This window comes from Quercus lobata, chromosome 2 (assembly GCF_001633185.2).
Source record: "Quercus lobata isolate SW786 chromosome 2, ValleyOak3.0 Primary Assembly, whole genome shotgun sequence".
In the NCBI taxonomy this organism is placed as follows: Eukaryota; Viridiplantae; Streptophyta; class Magnoliopsida; order Fagales; family Fagaceae; genus Quercus; species Quercus lobata.
In genome coordinates this window covers 38,702,777-38,723,271 of record NC_044905.1, presented here as the reverse complement: position 1 = coordinate 38,723,271, position 20,495 = coordinate 38,702,777, and the positions used below count along the sequence as shown (strand labels likewise).

Below are 20,495 nucleotides of genomic sequence, written 5' to 3'. Positions count from 1 at the left end.
ACATGAAAATTTAACTAATACATCTCTCAACTCTTTTCAAATGACACCTTGGAATATTTTATTTGCTTATGGAATTTGGCAACTTTAGCTATCTAGGAATAATAGGATATTCAATCCTCCTTGTGAAACACTAAACAAGCTTATGTAAAAAACTTCACATTTAGCTATAGAATTTTATCATCTTGCATATAATAGAAAAACAAAAGGAACACAAGTCACTAAAATAATATCTTGGCATCCTCCACAACCCCCTTTTGTTATTATAAATACATATGGTAATTCTAAAAATAACCCTAGTAAATCAGGAGGTGGAGGTGTATTAAGAGATAGTCAAGGGAGATGGATAAAATGTTTCTTAATTCACACTGGCAATGCCTCAAATAAATATGGTTTAAAAAAGACTTGGGAATTAGAATATAAACATATAAACCTAGAAATTGACTTTCAAATTCTCCTCAATTGGCTAACAACCTATGGTGTTTTGGCATCAAAACTTTTTATTTTAATTTTGGATTGCAAGATGCTATTTGGTCAAGAATGAATCATCCTTCCACGTTATGTCTTTCTTACGAGTGCCCAGAGGACAAAACTAGCAAAAATCTCCTTAAATAATAAATTGATCATGCTAACGAGTGCCCTTAACGAGTGCCCTAAGGGCACTCGTTAATAATCCATTTTAGGAAAGTTTTGATACCACTTTTATGGGAAATGAAAAAATCTGTAAAAATATTAATTACTTTTTTTTTTCATTTTTTATAAAAATTTTCTTTAAATAGATTATTAACCAATGCTCCAAGGGCACTCGTAAACATTTTCCATAATAAATAAATCCTATGTTGTATTAAAAAAAAATAGTATTAGTTTAATATAAGGACGTGTATATAAATTTATTAAAAAAGAAAAAGAAAAAGAAAAGGCCGCGTAAATATAAAGAGAGAGCAGCAATTGGTGCAAGTGCGAGTGCGAGTGCGAGTGAGATTGAGATTTGAGAAACAGAGAGCAGACAATAAACACAATACACGTTGCAGTTGCGCAGTTCCCCTCTCAATCCCTCACTCATCAATCATCACCACTTTCTCTCTCTCAGGCAAGCCAAGCCAAGCTGATTTTCTTTTTCTTTTCTTTTTTCATATTTATTTTACTTCGAATGTACGGTCCGTTTGGTTGCCGAGAAAGAAAAAGAAAAAAAGTTGTGAACTTCGAATTTGGAATCTATCCACCTTTTTGTTTGTAGATTCTTTTCGATTCAGAACTTTCTCCTTTTGTGATTTCTTTTATGACCTAGGGTTTTGACCTGCACTGCACACACCCTCTTTTGTTATTGTTGTATAAAAATAATTAAATGTTCTTTTAATCTTCTTGAAATTATGATTTTCTTTATATTGTTTTGATTTAGGGATTTCGATACTATATTCGTGTTCATTTCAAGCAAGCAGTTGAGTGTTTAATTTAGTAGTGCTGTCTGTAATTCAGCTTCGCAAAATCAAGTCCGATTGTTTGCATTTTGAATTTTTTTTTAAAAAAACTTTGTTATGTGTGATATATATTAATTTGATTGCTTCTAAATTCAAAGCAATGCTGAACTGATTTTACGGTTGGGTTTGTTACAGCCAGGGTCAGGGCCAGGGTCAGGGTCAGGGTCAGGGTCAGGGTCAGCGTGAGCGTGGTTCAGCTTCAGCACAATGACAGAACCTTCTAAGGTCATTCACGTTCGCAATGTGGGCCCCGAAATATCTGAAGTATATTCTCACTCTATTTTCTTTTAAATTCTACTGTCCAAATTTAATGAGACTGCCTATCACTTTCGCATGAACTGATCACTTTTTCTCCACTACTTACGGTTCAAGTGCCCCACAAAAGGAAAACCATTTTTATACATGCATATGTCAAAGGTGTTTATGGATGGTAATAATCTCTTGTGAGAGACTCTATATTATAGTTAGTAAGTTTCTTAAACTAGATAGTTTTGAAATCCATTTTTTTTTAGTAAGTTCACCAATACACTCTGTGAGGTTGGAAAATGCTTGTGTTGGAACAAACGCATAGATTGTTTTTGGAACCTAGAAGATTCCTGGTAGTGTTTTTTGGTTAAAAGGTAGCTGTGTCCCATTTGTGTGAGTTGAGATTTGAGAGTTTATTGACTTTCTTAATATAAGAGCACTGTTGGGTACATTAGGGTTTTGGGTTTGTGAGAGTGTTGAGTTTGTGAGTGGTATTGGGAGTTAGAGATGTAGGTTAGTTTGTGTTTGTGACGCTTGATTAAGTTTAGTTGTAATCTATATTGTTGATAGTAGATTTTGGTTGGTGTTGGCCATGGAAGTAAGCATGACTTGGTTGAACCACGTTAAATTTTATGATTTGTGTGGATGTTTTTAAGTTCTTTTGGTGTGAATGTGCTTCCGTAGTCCCAAATTCCAAATTTCCAACATACCCATTTATATTGAAGAAATAGAAAGAAGTTGGGGTCTTACTTGGATGGCTACCATTGTTTAACTCATAGGAACACAATCTGGTAGGATGTATTGTAAAAAAAGAAGTAAAAATTGCAACAACTATGTTTAAATTTACTAAAGAAATTACGTAGCAGTAGATAAAAGATTAAGATAATTGCTGAAAGAAAAATTTCACCATAATATTTACTTATCAGCTACTCTTCTTTATTCAACATATGTTCAATGTGTATTTGCACACAGAAAATAGGAAGATTGAAAGAGTTGATCATTGAAGTGGAGGATATGAAACTGAAAAGAGAAATCAAATTTACAATAATCTCTTCTTGTACTATGAACTTTAGAGATTATACAAAAATCTAACCTTTTTGGAGGGTTTCCTCCTTTACTTTCATTTTAAGCTTCTTTACAAAAATCTAACCTTTTTGGAGGGTTTCCTTATTTACTTTCCTTTTAAGCTTCTTGCAGTCTAAATATATTATTTGTATTACATATATGCATGCTCTTGCAACGTGGATTAGGAGTAAAAAGTAAAAAGTGTTAAGATGAGTTGATTCAAACATCATATATTGAAAGTTAATGTTGTATATAATTTTTTTTTTTGATAAGTAACGAAAATTTTATTAAAAAACGAAAAACAGCCAACCCGAGTACATTGGGAATGTACTATGGGGGCATAAATCAATAACTAAGATTACAACGATCAAGTAAAACAGGAAGGGAAGAACAAGAAAAATGACAAAAGACCACACTCCAATCAAGGAGAGTGTGTAAAAAAAAAGACTTAATCTCTAACATAGAGCGTTCACATCCCTCGAAGCTTCTAGCATTCCTTTCGCGCCAAATACACCATAACAAGCAATGAGGCACAATTCTCCACAACTCTATATTTCTATGTTGTCCAAACTTACCCTGCCAAGATTCAAACAACCCAATAACCTTCTGAGGCATAACCCAATGAATTCCAAACAAACAAAACACCAACGACCACAACTCACAAGCAATGGGGCAATGAAGAAGAAGATGATCCACTGACTCCCCACAATTCTTACACATATAACACCAATCAAGAACTAGCACACGTCGTTTGCGAAGGTTATCTGTTGTTAAAATCTTACCTAAGGAAGCAGACCATGAAAAAAGCTACCCTTGGAGGAACCTTCGATTTCCAAATCATCTTCCAAGGGAAGGATAAGATGGTAGAAGGGTAGAAGGAAAGATAGAATCCTCTAACCTCAAAGCCTCTACTCCTTGCTGGCTTCCAACACACCCGATCCGGACCCAAACCCCATACCGTCGAAGAGTAGATCATATCCATAAACAGATCAAAGGATTCTTGTTCCCAATCTTGTGGAGGACGACGAAATTTGGCATCCCAATGAATCCTCCCACCAGACCAACACATCACCTCCGCTACTGAAGAATCCTTTGTTCTACTAATACAATAAAGTTCCTGAAAAGCCTCTTGGAGAGTACGATCTCCACACCACACATGCTTCCAAAACTTCACTCTAGTACCATCCCCCACATCATATAGAAGTAGTTTAGAAAAACTCATCCAACCACTCCTAATATGTCTCCACAAACTAACACCATACGCACTGGTCACCTTTTTTGTGCACCAACCACCCCAATCATTCCCATATTTCACCTCAATAACCCTCCTCCATAGAGCATCGGTCTCCATGCCATACCTCCATAACCATTTTCCTAACAAAGCAGAGTTAAAACTCCTTAATCGTCTAATACCCAACCCTCCAACCTGTAGCGGCTTACAAACCTGAGCCCAATTGACTAAATGTAATTTAGAGTCACCATTAATACCACTCCACAGAAAATCACGTTGTAACTTCTCCATACGATTTGCCACCTTCCCAGGTAAAGGCAAAAGGGAAAGGAAGTATGTAGGTAAGGAGGAAAGAGTACTTTTGATAAGAGTTACCTTACCCTCCTTAGATAGATACAACCTCTTCCACCCTGCTAATCTCCTTTCCATCTTCTCCAAAATAGGATTCCAAATTGATAACTCCTTATATTTAGCTCCTAACGGTAGCCCCAAATATCTCAATGAAAGAGATGATTGCGTACACCCCAACATCCCCACCAAAACATCCATATTGTGCACCACCCCTATAGGAACCAACTCAAATTTCCCCAAGTTAATCCTTGAACCTGAGACCTCCTCAAATCTAGCCAGAATTGCTCTTAAACTAGCTATTTGCGTAGGATCAGCATCACAAAAAATAAGAGTGTCATCAGCAAATAAAAGATGAGACACCATCATCGAGTTATCAGCCGTATTACCTACAGAGAAGCATGAAAACTGGCTAGTAGTAGCAGCCACATCCAACATACGACTCAAACCCTCCATAACAATATCAAATAGCAATGGAGACAAGGGATCCCCTTGCCGAATCCCCCTAGAACTATCAAAGAAATCAGAAGGACTACCATTGATCAGGATGGAGAATTTAACAGTAGAGATGCAACACATTATCCATTTTCTCCATTTCTCTGAAAACCCACAACGCTGAAAAGCATATACATTAAAAAACCCCAACTCACATGGTCATATGCCTTCTCCACATCCAACTTACACAACACTCCAGGAACACCTGACTTCAATCTACTATCAATATATTCTGAAGCAATTAAAAACGAGTCCAAAATCTGTCTACCTTTCACGAATGCATTCTGCGAATCTGAAATAAGCCCATGTGCCACCCTTCAAAGACGATTGGCCAACACCTTAGAAATAATCTTATAAATCCGACCAACTAAGCTAATAGGTCGAAAATCCTTGATCTCCACAGCATCCACCTTTTTGGGAATAAGAGCAAGGAAAAAAGCATTAAGACTCTTCTCAAACACAGCCTGAGTATGAAAATTTTGAAACACTGCCATAATTTCAGCCTTCAAAATACACCAGCAAGACTGAAAGAACGCCATAGAAAAGCCATCCGGGCCAGGAGCCTTATCACCCTTAAAATCACAAATCACCCCAAACGCCTCTTCCTCATCAAATGGCCTATCTAGCCAAAGTGCATCTTCCTCCGAGATACAAGAGAACTCCACATCATCTAATAAAGGTCTATGAGCCACAGTTTCAGCATATAGTTGTCTATAAAAATGAGAATACAACCTGCAATAGCTTCCGAATCTGAAGACAATTTTCCATCCACCATAAGCCTATCAATGGAATTAAATCTTTTGTGAGAATTAGCTATACGATGAAAGAATCTGGTATTCCTGTCTCCTTCTCTAATACAAAGGACTCTAGACTTTTGCCTCCAACAAAGTAACTTTTTCTAATTCACCTTGAACTCTCTCCAGCTCTAGCCTTTCCTCCTCCAATAAAGCTCGACTATCCTCAATCTTCTCTAAATCACTAAGCTCTTGCCACAATTTTCTCACCCGATCTTCAACATTTCCAAAAACCTCCACATTTCATTTCTTCAAGTCATATTTCAAGAGCTTCAACTTATTTGCTAAAACAAAACTCGGAGCTCCTAGAACATTATAAGATTCCCACCAAGATCGCACCCTCTCCACAAAACCCTCATCTTTAAGCCACATATTCTCAAATCTAAACGGCCTCCTACCTCTCTGAAAGGAACCCCCCTAAAAAACAATCGGGAAGTGATCAGATAACAGCCTAGGCAAGCGTTGTTGAGAGACAGATGGAAACTTATCCTCCCAATCTGCAGAAAATAAAAATCTATCTAGCCTAGCCTTTGAAGCAACTTCACGAGTATTAGACCAAGTGAAAGATCCCCCTTGAAGCGGAATATCAATGAGGCCTTGCTCAGAAATAAAATTGGAAAACTCCAGCATAGTAGCAGTAAAGGAGGTAGAACTAGAACGCTCGGAAGGAAACCTTACCACATTAAAATCACCACCCACACACCATGGAACATTCCACCAACTGTTCAAACCAACTAATTCCTCCCATAAGAACCTTCTGTCTCTCACAGAATTAGGACCATAAACACCAGTAAACGCCCAGACAAATTGATCTGACACATTTGTAAATCTACAAGAAACCGAAAATCGCCTCACAACTTCCTCCACTTTATTCACAACCCGTGTATCCCACATTAGTAGCACCCCTCTAGAGGCTCCACAAGAGCCTAGATAAGACCAATCAACATGTTGACCCCTCCACAAATTGTGAATCACAGCTCTAGTTTTCAACTCCATTTTAGTTTCCTGAAAACAAATAACACCTGGCCCCCATCTCCGGACCATATTACGAATCCGAAGCCTTTTATCCCTATCATTCAGCCCTCTACATTCCAGGAAATAATCTTCAAATTCATTGATGAACCACCACAGCCCGCTCTTTACTTGCATTCCTTGATTTCATTGAACCAACCTCAACATTCATAGAGGTCAATAAATTTTTCAACTCCCGTTGACCTTTCTGCCTCGACTTGCCATGCTTCATTTGATCACCTACTGCCTTAAGCTTTGTATTCTTCTTCCTGGCCTCTATAGCTAGCAGCAATTCCGTAATCTGCTCCCCAAAACCTTCCAAAGAAGTGCCCACTGATTTTCTAAAAGCCTTAATCCGATTAGTTACCCATTGTGATAAATTATTACCATCAACCGACTCCTTACACCCAACCCCCAGCTCAGAACTACACTCCAACTCCAAAGGAACTTCTGTGGCCAAAGGTACCACAACTAAAGGCTTGCCACTACATTCCCAAGTCATTGACCTCTCATCAAAATCCCACATCTCCTCCTCTGCCTTATTAACACTAGACAAAGAATCAACTAACCCATCACAGTCCTTTGCTCAGCTAACCATCTGACCGTCATTGATAAAAGAATCATTGCCTGTTACAGTCTCTAGATCAGTGACTGAGCAATCCGATACACTCTCTGGAGATCGATATAGAGATAGCGGAATCACTATTTGTTGACCATCCCGCAATTGTAGCATCCACTCCTTGGAATTTCCCCAGGATTTGTCCAAATCACTGACCAATTCCCTAATAGTGGGAGAAGCATTAGCTACCACCTTACAGTCAGCAGCCTCATGCAACGTCGCCCTTACCTCCGTACCCAATAATTCTTCATCCTCATCTTTTGTCGCCGTCATAGATGATGACTTCTCCACCAACTTTTGTATGGGGTCCCCTGAAGGCAACACCTTCATCTCCGCCGGCTCCAGCGAGGGGCATATCGGAGCTAAGGGTGATGAACCCAGCTCACAAGTGGCCTGGACCACTTCCGCTACCAATATCGGCAAGGTGGGGGGCTGGGTCAGCCAGCTCGGGCTCACTTGGACGCTAGACCCACTCCCGTCATGAACTTCCGGTGCCGATATGGAAGAGATTGAACCCAAGTCAACCATTGGAGCCATCGCCATCCTCCTTGTTGGTAGAGAATCAAGCACCGAGCTTGCAGGGAGCACACTAGCACTTGTACCATACGATATGGAGCTCGGGCTTGAAGTGTTTGACTCAACTTTACCATCTTCCACAATTGGGCCCGTAGAACTTGGGCTAGGTTTATTATGGGAATGCTTGGAGCAAGCCCCTGCCTCAAAAGAAAAAGGGCTAGGCAATAGTGGGCCTGAGCAACTCTTATCAATACCCAAACAAGGTGCATGGGCTTCAGAAAGCCCATTGTCCATTCCCTTAATACCAACCTGGGCAGAAAGATCCTCACGTGCCACCCACTTTACAGCTTGCTTATCACTCCTAAAACGTTGCCAAGACACCCGCCTCTTACCAAATTCATTTACTTCCACAATCAAACCTTTCCATAACCAGCTAGACCTCCTAATTTGTCGCTCCCTACCAAAATCAACCTCTTTCAAATTCAAATTATTCAATCTGAATTTATTTTGTTCCGGGATTTTCTCCTTAAACTTAGCATCTCCATTAATACCACGGTGACTCCCCTCCACACCACCCACGGCAATCGGTATAGCCTTATTAGTTGGAACTTCAAAAGCCACCACTTGAATCCCAGCTTCATCTCTCGGAGGCGGCATAGTGTTCTCCACTACTTGAATCTTCTTTGTCTCTCTAATGGAGGGCTGGTGCGAATGCTTCCTTCCTTGCATAGACGCTTTTACCGTTTCAACAAAGGACCGAGAAGGGTGAATCTCTAAACCCAACTTAGACTTGTACGGTAAAGCTTTTGGACCACCCAACGCATAATGAGAAGGTTCAAGCATTCTCCTTAATTCAATTCCAAAGGCCCTCCAACCTTGTTGTGCCTTGCCTGCAGGAATAATGATCGATCTTCTCATCCTGCCAACTTTTAACTCTGTTACTAACAAATATTGCCCAAACGAGTTAGAACCCCGTTGCACTGTGTATGTGGTGTCTACTTCCCTGAGCGTGAAGAAGTGTTTGGGGTTAATCCCAATCACTGTGTGTTCCAAGCTTTGCATTAACCATCGTGCGCATTCTTACCCATAAAAGCTGATTGCGTGAAATACTTCCCCCGTTCAAAAATCCTAAGGGAGAAAAAGTTCCCTCCTTCCTCAACCACCAATTGAAACAACTTCGATTCAATAAAAAAACTGCGAAATCCACCCATATCAATCCAAGACAAACGTAAAAAATAACCGGGAATAATATTTCTGATTAATTTGAGGTAGCCGGGCCTCTCTAATGGATCATACTGAAGATTTTCTTGACATGACGAGAGAGAGAGAGAGAGAGAGAGAGAGAGAGAGAGCTAGGATTTTTAATTAGAAAGGTCTTGAAACATTGAACCAAAAAATTGATTATTCTATAACTGATATTGGTCATAAGGTTTTCATTTCATTAGGGATCATTGATGCGTTTCCTAATATTGGTAGCATCACTTTGTAGTTTTAATCATAACTGGAGCTGTAAATTCAATGGCAACCACTAATTATAGGGGGCATTAATTTAAATTTTTTTTTTTTTGATAAGTAAGAATGATATATATATATACGAAAGGTTACTCTAAGCATTAATTTAATTTTTAATGCTCAATCAAGTGCCAAGCACAACTAACCAACAAAATAATTGTCATATATTTTGGTTAGAACTAAGAATTTTGGAAGTCACCTTTTGTACTGCCCCATATTTGATTGGATATTGATTAAGTGTGTGATGTGTGGGTGTGTGACATCGAGCATGTACTAGTTGATCTAGGTTTTATTAACAATTACAAAGAGTTTCAATTGTGACTAGACTAGGGCATAGCGCAGATGTGACTAGCATTTTTCTTTTTTAACTGGAGAAGAGTGTGATACCCTAGATTTGATTAAGAGTATGTTGTGTGGGTGTGTGATGATTCCCATCGGGTATATAATTGGTTGATATGTCCTTTAGTAACAACTAAGGAGCCTCGATTGTTACTAGACTAATCATTTTGAGGTATAACGTAGATATGGCTAACACTTTTCCTAGGCTTAACCAAGGCCAACCACTAGATATGTTTCAGTTAATGCAAACCTTAAGTGGGGTGGTTCAGCAACAAACCACTACTAGGGATAACTTGACTAGAATGATGGAGCAATGCCAGGGTCAACAAGGTGGAATTGATGAATTTAAGAGACTAGCTCCTCTAGTTTTTGAGGGAGCCATTGAACCTTTGGAAGCGGAAATGGATAATTGAAATGAAGAAGGTGTTTAGAGTGCTAAAATTCTTAGGGTAAAAATGTGGGTTATGCCACCTACATGTTGTGAGGAGATGCTTATAATTGGTGGAAGTTGGAGAGGACAAGTGTGGCCATGAGTCAGAATCATGTACTTGGAAGGTGTTTAAGGCTGCATTTTATGAGAAATACTTTCCCAAGAGTGATTGCTTCTAGAAAGAAAATGAGTTCATTCAGCTAGAACAAGGAAACATGATGCCCAGTATGCAGCAGAATTTGCTAAGATGGTCAACTAAAAATGGCAACACTCCCTGATTGATTTGGGACCTTGCTCTCTTCATTTGCCACTAATGCAGGAGCAAATTTGGCTAACTAGCAGATTCTGCTTTTGGCAATTGTCGAGTTTCCTTATTTCATCTTAATGAACTCATTTTCTTTCTAGAAGCAAACACTCTAGGGAAAGTATTTATCATGAAATGCAGCCTTAAAAACCTCCCAAGCGCATGGTTCTGACTCTTGGCCACGCTTGTCCTCTTCTAGCTTCTACCAATCCTAACTTCCTTGCAACATGTAGGTGGCATAACCCACCTTTTCACCCTTAGAGCATTTTAGCACTCTAAAAACCTTTTCCTTTACAATCATCCATTTCTCTACTTCCATAGGTTCAATGGCTCCCTCAAAAGTTGGAGGGGAATCTCTTAAATTCAGTCATTCCACCTTGTTGACCTTGGTGCTACTCCATCATTCTAGCAAGTTATCCCCAGTAGTAGCTTGCTGTTGAACCACCCCAATTAAGGTTTGCATCAACTGAAACATATCTAGTGGTTGTCCTTGATTAAGCCTAGGTTCTTGAAATTTGCCTTGCTGATTCCCATCATTACAAGAGTTATTGCTAATGTCCATGAGTCTCCTATTGCGTGGTGGCATCTTAACCTATGTCCAATATACACTAGCATGTTACGAAAATTCTAATTCAGTAAAAATTGTTAAGAAAATCAACTTTTAGGTACCATAGGACGTACCCCAAATTGCCTAAATTCTACCCTGCTCATAATTTTTTATTTATTTTTATTTTTTTATAATTTAGAAAATCCTAAGGATCAAACCTAGAGCTTTGATACCATTTTGTAACACCCAAAGATAAGTGCTGGCCATATCTGCACTATAACCCAAAAGGACAAGTCTAGTCACAATTGAGGCTCATTGTAGTTTTTAATAAAGCCTAGATCAACCCAGTATATGTGATATGCTCAATGTGAGACTTAGCATACACTCAATCAACATCTAATTAATCTGGGGCATCACAACTTTATTAAAAAATAATAAAAATTTAAAATGTGTTATATGCTATACTTTTGCCTGTTGTGTTCTACATTTATTTTCATGTACTCGTCTATATATATTTTACAGATTTTGTATCTTGGATAATTACATCTTTGACGCAATTTAAATTATTCATACCAGAATGATTTGCTTCAGCTATTCCAGCCATTTGGAGTCATAACTAAGCTTGTGATGCTTCGAGCAAAAAATCAGGTTGCGACTTTGTGCAAAACGTGGTAGAGACAGTTTTTTTATTTTTTAAATTAAGCCAAACCATAGATCTGACACATTTTATTTTATCTCTGCCATGCATGCAGGCTCTTATCCAAATGCAAGATATTCCTTCAGCAGTTAATGCTCTGCAATTCTATGCAAACGTCCAGCCAAGCATAAGGTATAACAGATTATTTACTTTTAAAAAAAAAAAAAAAATTGGTAAGTTTCGCATCCAATGGGTTTTGAACCCATGACCTCACTACCCATCCATTCTTATGAGAAGAGGAAGTACCATTTATGTTAGAGCTTATTGTTTACTTTGGTATTTGATTTCTTTGTGATAGGTTTTATTATTTTACTATCACCTTAGTCTGCAGAGCTATTATGCACAATTTGTTTCCAAACTAGTCTAATTTCAAGATTTCATATATGGTTTAACTCTTCTTTTGTTTTGCCCCAGGGGGAGGAATGTTTATGTCCAGTTCTCATCACATCAGGAACTAACAACAATGGATCAAAACACTCAAGGACGAGGAGATGAGGTTGGTACATTTTTAATTATTATTTGAGAAGTATAATTCATATACCTTGTTATGTTTATGGAGGAAAGCAATGTGTATAGAAACTTTTCTGTGGCCAAAATAATTTTTACTAATTTCCTGCATAAATGGTAGAAGTAATTTTTCTAATAAGAAAAAATTGTTGTCTGCTGATAATGCAGTAATAAGGTGGATACTTATCCCCAAAAAAGGAAAAAAAAAAAAAAAAAAGAAGAAAAAAGAAAAGAAAAGAAAAAGAAAAATTGCATGATAATGAGGACAACTGTTTCTTGTCTGTTGACTGCATATTATATTGCTTATTCAATTACTCTAGCTGAGATACCTTTCTAAAGGTTATCTAAGGAACGTTATTCATGTGCTTTATGCACACAGTTACTGCTTTGCTTCTACTGTGCTTTTCATTGAACTTTGAACATGATAGTATATCAAAAGAGAAGAGGAAATTTTTTTTGTGAGGATAATTGTTTGGCTTGAATCAAAATAACCATTTTCTTTTTTTCTTTCTGATTTTTTTTAATATCTCACGTTTTATTTTCTCTTGTTTACCTTTTCATTTCATCTTGACCATTTTTTTGGCAATCTCTACTTTACATAGGAGATTATTATTTTCTCTGGATCTTTTTCTCTATCTATATTCCTCTATTTATTCTCTTCTCTCTCTTCTGTCTATCCTGTTTTGCTGCCGGGCACTATCTGGATGCTCAGCCAAATCGAATTCTTCTAGTTACAATTCACCACATGCTATATCCAATAACAGTGGACGTGCTGCATCAAGTGTTTTCTCCGCATGGATTTGTGGAGAAGATCGTCACTTTTCAGAAGTCAGCTGGTCAGCCTCTTCAAGTTTTCTCTCTTTCTTCCTTTGTCTCTCTTTATATTACATTTGTCTTACAGCTGGATGGGTCAATGTTGTTTTGTGGAAAAGAGCCATGTTAATTAATCTCATAATTGGCATCAGAATGGCCCTTATAAATTGCTTTTTAGATAAGAAATGCTTGTAGTTATAATTTTTAAAAATGTAGTGGGTGTACTGTTGTTTGTATGATCATATTCCTTGTAATCTAGAATGAGATAGGTCACTCTAATAGAAATATTCATGCTCTCTTATTTTGTTTCTAATAGCCTTTCATCTTTTGTGTGCAAACTATGTAGGCTTTCAAGCCCTTATTCAGTATCAATCACGTCAGAGTGCTGTTGTAGCTAGAACTGCACTTCAGGTATTGTTCTTTATGAACTGGAAGCTTTCTTGACGTCTAAATCCTGGCTTGATTTCCAAAATAGTTTTAATTGTTGTTGGTGTTATGTTATAGGGACGTAATATTTATGATGGTTGCTGTCAGCTGGACATTCAGTACTCGAAGTAGGTTTTAAACCTTTTAGCAGTTTGCATTTTGCATGTATTTGGGTTCCCAAAGCTTTTTGTCAGCTTGCCTGTGTCTTTGGGTGTATGCTTATTCTTTCATTATTGTTTATTCATCTGTTCTGGAGATTAATTTCCCCCCCTTTTTTTCATGATCCAAGCCTTGACGAGTTACAAGTAAACTACAATAATGAGCGTTCTAGGTGGGTGGTAGCATGTGGATTATGAAATCAATTACTCTATTTCTATGACATTAATCCTTCATTGGTGCTAAATTAATTAATTTATGTCCATCATTGCATAGGGATTTCACAAACCCAAATCTACCTACAGAACAGAAAGGCAGATCATCACAAGTATGTGCTTTTGTCCTTTGATGTTGATGTTATGTGCATTTGTAAAAATGTTGTGCTTTGCCTATTATTCTAAATTTTTTTGTTCCATCATGTGATAGCCCGGGTATGGGGATGCAGGAGGCATGTATGCCCTTCAAGCTACTGGGCGGGCAGGTGCTTAATTTGACAGTTGTAAATTGCTTTAACAAGTCAATTGTATTTTGTGTTCTTCAACCATTTACTGATGAGTTTTTCTTTTTAATGTCTTCCAGTTCCATTTCCACAGGTGGGTATTGATCAAGCCATGAAGAAGTCTTGAATAAGATAATTATCTGAGTTGGAGGATGCTATCTATTTATATCTTTGTGGTGGATAGTATGGGATGTCTACAGATTGACTATTCTCCTTTTCTATCTAGTCTTGTGTTTGAATTAAAATTTTTGTTATAAATGTACTATGATTGCCTTAAAACTTTTCTTTTTAAAAACACTATTGGATTGGATGTCTATCATAGGAGGTCATTCTTTTTTTCAGTTTATGATTTTGATGGATGCTTGTAATTTTTGTATTTGATTATTTTGGTCCCCTGCTGTATACTTCCTGTATCCTTGGGTGACTCCTTTTTATGACTTTGAATAAAATTTTCTTTACTTAAAAAAAAAAAGAAAAAAAGAAAAAGAAAAAAGAATTCAAGCTTTTCATTTCCTAGCATACAATGGACTCATTCTTATAGACTCATCATAAAATCTACTTTAAAAGTATTTGGCAATTGAGAAGACCTATTTATTTTGTTATATCTTTTTTGTTTGGTGCATGTGGGTGAGATTGGAGGAGGGAGGTAGGGAGTGTTTTTTTTGGGTGATAAACCAACAGTTTATTTTTAAATGAAATGACTTGTATGTTAGAAAGATATGTTGGAAAGGAAAAGAATGCTATGATTGTATTCTTCTAGAAAGATTCCATTGGTGAGGCATCCCTAGTGAGTTGTCCATATTCTAGACACTTATAGAAGATACTATTGGTGAGGTGTCTTTACAACTGTCACTATCAGAATATTCTTTGTTATATTTTGTAATTTTTTCTTTCTATATATGTAATGGATTGAGTGAGGGCTTTATGGAAAATGGCTCCATTTTTCACCCATATTTTCTCTTCTCATTAACATTGTACAATTCCAAACACTCAGAGCAAAGGATCCATAGATACACTCAGAGCCTGACCCTTAGGTTAAGATACATCCAGATTCTACAATGATCTTTCACAGTTAGGCAGAATTATTTTGAATTACAGTGATGGAAATTCCCCAACTCAGCACTAGACTATTTAGAATTGAACTGCAGCCAACTCCTTTGTATTCTATCCATGCTCTGGCATGATTTATGCTTCTAACTCTCTGCTCCTCATTTTTTATCTTCCTTGCATTGGTTCTGAATTTCCTTATAAAGCCGTAAATGATAAACAGCTTCCCACCTAGGCCCTAGCTAGCTTAAATGGAGAAGCTCATAAGCTTCTACCTTTCAGGTTTCTGATTCCCAACCTATCAGCTCATCCCATGCTGACTGAGCATTAGAAACTAGACAAACTCCCATGACCTCCAAATTTTCTTGGTGAAAGAGCATTAAAAAAAGAGATGGCTCTTGCATTCAATGCATATTCTGCAGAAGATACAGTCAGTGTCACCTGTAGAACCCAATTGCAGCATTCTATCTCTTGTAGAAAGCCTGTTCTTGAGTGCCAAACAGCTGACAAATGCATGCTTAGGAATGTGCATTGAAACCAAATTAGTTTCCACCATGGCGCTTCTTCATACTTTGTTATCAGCTCCTCCCAGGATGCTGCACATGTGAATATGCCTGATCTAGAAGCAGACTGGATAACCCTGTCCCCTTCTTTCAGCTCCGCGCCTCCACCAAAGCATAATTTGCTTTGGATTGATATCAGATCCAATTCTTGTTATTAAGTACACTATTAACCTCAGCATCAAGTCTGCTCGCTGCATCATATATGACCCTATAAAAATACTTCAGGTATAGGGTCCCATCTCGATGCCATCTATCATGCCATAAGAATATCTTTTTTCCCATATTTAACCTTAAAGCTCAGAAGGCTTCTGGTAACATTACTCAATTTCAGCATTTTTCTTTTCTCCATCCCCCAGTGTTGGAGTTTTAACTGCAATACTAGCTAGCTAGTTGAGCAAGTTCAACAGGCATAAATCTGCGGTGATTTGGGCTATGATCCCTCATTGTCTTATGTGGGGTATTTGGTGAGAGATGAAATGCTTGTACTTTTGAAGTAAGTGAGAGATTAATTCCTGACTTGAATCTGTCTTTCTTTCAGACTTTGTTTGAGTGGACAAATGCTTTGGGTGTTTTTACTTTTAATTCTTTAGCCTACTTGCTTGATTGCATGCACTGTAGTGTTGCTGTATTTCTGGCTCCTTAGTACACTGATTGTGTGCTTTGGTTACTTGTTTAATTTTCATTTTCTTCAAGGAAGCATTATTTAGTTATCAAAAAAATTGCAATACCCTTTTTTTTGAGCATAGGATCTTGCTAGGAGATATCGGTTTTGGTTGACCCTTGTTTTGACAATTATTCCAACTTCTTTAACTTCATGAGACTCCCCCATCTTTAACATACATTGCAGTTCTCCTTAATTATATGTATTTTAGTAGTTGCACTAATTTTTCCCTAAACATGCACCTGATTGAACATTTTGTTTCTTTTCAAAATCTAGATGGCCAATACAACAGCCATTGCGGCTGCCTTTGGAGGAGGTTTGCCTCCTGGAATAAGTGGGACAAATGACAGGTGTACAGTCCTTGTTTCCAATCTCAATCCTGATGTAAGAAATTTTTATTTTTATTTAATTTAAAGATTTTGCTCAACTATTGTCTTCATGTATTACAATCCTTTGTTTCAGAGAATAGATGAGGATAAGCTCTTCAACCTTTTCTCTTTATATGGAAACATTGTGAGAATTAAACTTCTCCGCAATAAACCAGATCATGCACTCATTCAGATGGGTGATGGCTTGCAGGCTGAACTGGCAGTTAACTTTTTGAAGGTGAGGTTTGTATATATTTTCCAAATATGTATCTTAAAATTTATTTCATTAAACTGTGATTAATAAGATTCAATTGTCTTTTTGTCACTGATTCCCGTAGCATGTCAATTTATTAGATCTGCTGAGGGAATCAAGTTATGTTCTTAGTATACAAGACCTTGCAGGATTTGCGGACGCATTTTCTTACAGTTGTCTTGATATTTTGGTCTAACTGTTCAAGTGGAACTTTATAGGATCTAGAATACCCTTTTTTCTTTCTCACTTTTTACTGACAGAACTTGATAATTACAGTACCTGTCAGAAAAAAAAAATCTCCATTTACATTGATTTACGGGGTCTCCAAGTTCTGGAATAAAAATAGTGAGAAATATGGATGGTAGTTTGTGTTTCAACTTTTTGGTTTTCATATTGGCTAATGCAATGTCAATTTTGATTTGCAAGAGCTAATCTTATGAGTCCAAGTTGAAGACTTTCTTCACTTGAAAATTTGTGAAATGGATTGTTGATTTATTATGCTCATTAACTAGACCGATTGGCTCTCCTGATGCAAACAAAACAATAGGCAAGCAGGAATTGAAATGAAATTAAAGGCTAAGTTGTTTAGAAGCGCAAGAATGAGAATTCAACTCTTCAAGAGCACTCTCTTGGAAACTAGCACTAAGGCTAAAATATGTATTCTAATCAGACTGAGTTCCAAGTGCAGCAATGGGCTATTTATACAAGCTGGGCTCAAGTACTAGCTCTTGAGATCTCTAACTAACTCAGCACATGGACTTGCACCGGTTGGCACAAGGCCTAACTAACAGTTAACCAAATCTGTTTATGGACATGATCTATGCCACCTCTATGCAAGGTGATGGTTGTAATAAAATCTGTTGGAAGCCGGCTAAGAGTTAAGGTTTTGAGGTTCATGGATATTAACATTCTGTATCCCCTTCTAATGTCATGTCATTCCCTTGGAAATTGGTGTGGCAAGCGAAGGTCCCTCCTAGTGTAGCCATTCTTTTCATGGTCTACTACTTTGGGTAAGATTTTATCTCTAGATAATCTTCAGAAGAGGAGAATTATGGTTATAGATTGGTGTTGTATCTTGTATGTGCATACGGTGTGGGGAATCGGGGAATCGTCTTCTTCTTCATTGCCTATATAGTGTGTGAATTATGGACAATGGTGTTTAGCTTGTTTGGAATCCAATATAGCTTTGTGGAGGTTTGTGACACATTGCAAAATGTGGTGTATTTGGAGGGAATTGAATGCTAGAAGTTTTGAGGGATGTGAATGTTCTATTCTCGAGATTAAGTCCTTTTTCTTTCATACTTTACTTGAGTGGAGTTTAGTTTTACAAACTTTTATTGTTTTTCTATTTCTGATTTGTTGGATCATTTTAATTTGGGATCTTGATTGTATTGTACCCATAGTACATTTCAAGTGCACTTGGGTCTGTTTTGTTTTCAATAAAATTTTCTTTACTTTATAAAAAAAAAAATGACACTGAAATACTTCATAAAGCTAGTAACTATACTCCGACTTCCTGCATAGGGTTGCAAGGCATGCTTTAGGCTGTGTTGCACCAAAGCTACCACTACTTGGCTAGCTGCTGCTTCTAGACTTGCAGCCATCTTGTTGATTATTCTAAGGCATAAAGTCGCTGCATCATCGCCAATAAGTTCTGGCTCAAATACACGTGTTCCTCCCACATGAACGAGTGGAGTGCAAGGTTGTGGGTTCTAAACCATTGGGTGTGTAACTTACCAATAAAAAAAGCTAGAAATTTGTCTCATGGGATAGGGAGTTATAATGGGTTATGACAAACTTGAGGAGAAAATGTTTCTGTGTTCCTGTCATTAATCTTGCCTGGACTGCACGTATATTTTACCACATTTGGATTGGAAGAAACACTCGAATCCATGGAGGGGAGTGTCAAAGTGAGGAGTCTTTGTTTCGTTATCTGTGCTGTGTTAAGGATAAAATTTTCTCTTCCAAGCCTATGAAAAGATCAAGGCAAAGCCAACGTATGAACCAAAGATGGGAGTTCTTTACTTTCCAATTAAGTCCCTAGTATTTGTTTTGTTTCTGGTTTCCATTGTTTGAGTTGTAGATCTAATTGTTTGGTCTCTGCAGTTTTTTACTGCTTGATTTTGGTTGTAAGTTCTGATTTACTTCTATTGGGTTTAATGAATTTATTATCTAAATTAAAGTCGATTATGATTTTACTTATCTTTTTAGGGTTTTGATTTTCTCATCATGAGTTGTCAACAGCTGTTTTTTTTTTTTTATTTATTTTTATTTTTTTATTTTTATTTTAACTATGGAATAGAATATGGAAACACTGTTCCATGATTCTGAAAATCAATGAATCAAAATCTTTGTTAACCATTCAGTTTCCAAAACATGAATGCTGCATTCAGTCATTTGAAACCACTGATAATGAATGAGTTAAGGGGTGGTTGGTGGTAGTGTTTGAATAACAGCACTTCATAGTTTTTGGTCGTCACATCTAAAATATTGCTTCTCACTTTCCCTCTGTTGCAAATTATGGGCCTTATTGTCCTACATGATATGTCACAATCATTATTTACTTGAAGGAATCTGTTGAAAGCACTGTGTAAGAGTTATTGCTAAGTTCGTTTTCTGCAGTGAGTCAACGCTGATTAATAATCCTTTCTTTTAGTTGGTACTAATACCTTTTAAATTGGACATGTAGGGAGCAATGCTATTTGAGAAGCCAATGGAGGTGAACTTTTCAAAGCATCCAAATATAACCCAAGGTGCTGACACCCATGAGTACATAAACTCAAATCTCAACCGCTTCAACCGTAATGCTCAAAAGAATTACCGCTACTGCTGCTCCCCCACAAAAATGATACACCTATCTACTCTCCCCCAGGATCTCACTGAGGAGGAGATTGTGAGCCACTTGGAAGAACACGGCACCATTGTCAACACTAAGCTTTTCGAAATGAATGGGAAGAAGCAGGCCCTGGTTCTGTTTGAAACTGAGGAGCAGGCTACTGAAGCCCTTGTGTGCAAGCATGCTACCTCAGTTTCTGGGTCCATAATCCGGATTTCCTTTTCCCAGTTACAGGCTATATAAGAGAACTTGTAATAGAAGGATAACTGGGTAAGGATCCTTAAGCCTATTGGGGTAAGGATATTATGTGCTGCTGATGGTTTCTAAACTTTCTTATAATGTGGTTTTGATTGCTTTTGTACTGGTGGGACATACTGTTTGAATTTCTTTAATTATCCATCTTTCTCATCTACAGTCCTTGTACCAATGATTGTTTAGGTTCCTTCAATAGTGGGGGTAGATTTCTGACTGCAGATAGGCACAGTTTTGAGGGTAGGACTTAGGAAGAAAGAGTGAGAGAATATTACCTTTTCAGGTAGAGGGATCTCTTATGTATCTTTGTTGTATATGTCTTTGTAATTCAGGCTGATCGGGCCATGTCTGTTGTATCTTAATGCCCCTTTTTCCCGTCAGTTGAGGGATGAGCAACTTTTTGAAGTTTTCCCATTTCTTCTATCTCCCCCCTGTTTGTTACTCCTCTCTGTGAAAGACAAATAAAATAGTCATTGCTTGTCTTA

At 37.5% G+C, this 20,495-nt stretch overlaps 1 protein-coding gene across 1 annotated transcript; it reads left to right on the top strand.

Moving 5' to 3' along the window:
• Positions 1-951: 951 nt before the first annotated feature.
• On the top strand, positions 952-20,495 carry LOC115975535 (polypyrimidine tract-binding protein homolog 3). Its single transcript, XM_031096343.1, has 15 exons — positions 952-1,087; positions 1,611-1,739; positions 11,509-11,580; positions 11,685-11,761; positions 12,044-12,125; positions 12,849-12,972; positions 13,296-13,360; positions 13,454-13,503; positions 13,665-13,706; positions 13,808-13,859; positions 13,958-14,012; positions 14,111-14,124; positions 16,578-16,685; positions 16,764-16,907; positions 19,612-20,495. Exons 2-15 carry the CDS (start codon positions 1,683-1,685, stop codon positions 19,999-20,001), a joined length of 1,332 nt encoding a protein of 443 aa, XP_030952203.1. The 5' UTR covers positions 952-1,087; positions 1,611-1,682; the 3' UTR covers positions 20,002-20,495.

Bases quoted from the DNA above. Each gene is read 5' to 3' on its own strand.
- LOC115975535 (XM_031096343.1), top strand. From the start codon at position 1,683: ATGACAGAACCTTCTAAGGTCATTCACGTTCGCAATGTGGGCCCCGAA. The intron at 1,740-11,508 runs GTATATTCTCAC...TATTCATACCAG, and splicing joins TGGGCCCCGAAATATCTGAA to AATGATTTGCTTCAGCTATT. The intron at 13,860-13,957 runs GTATGTGCTTTT...ATCATGTGATAG, and splicing joins AGAAAGGCAGATCATCACAA to CCCGGGTATGGGGATGCAGG.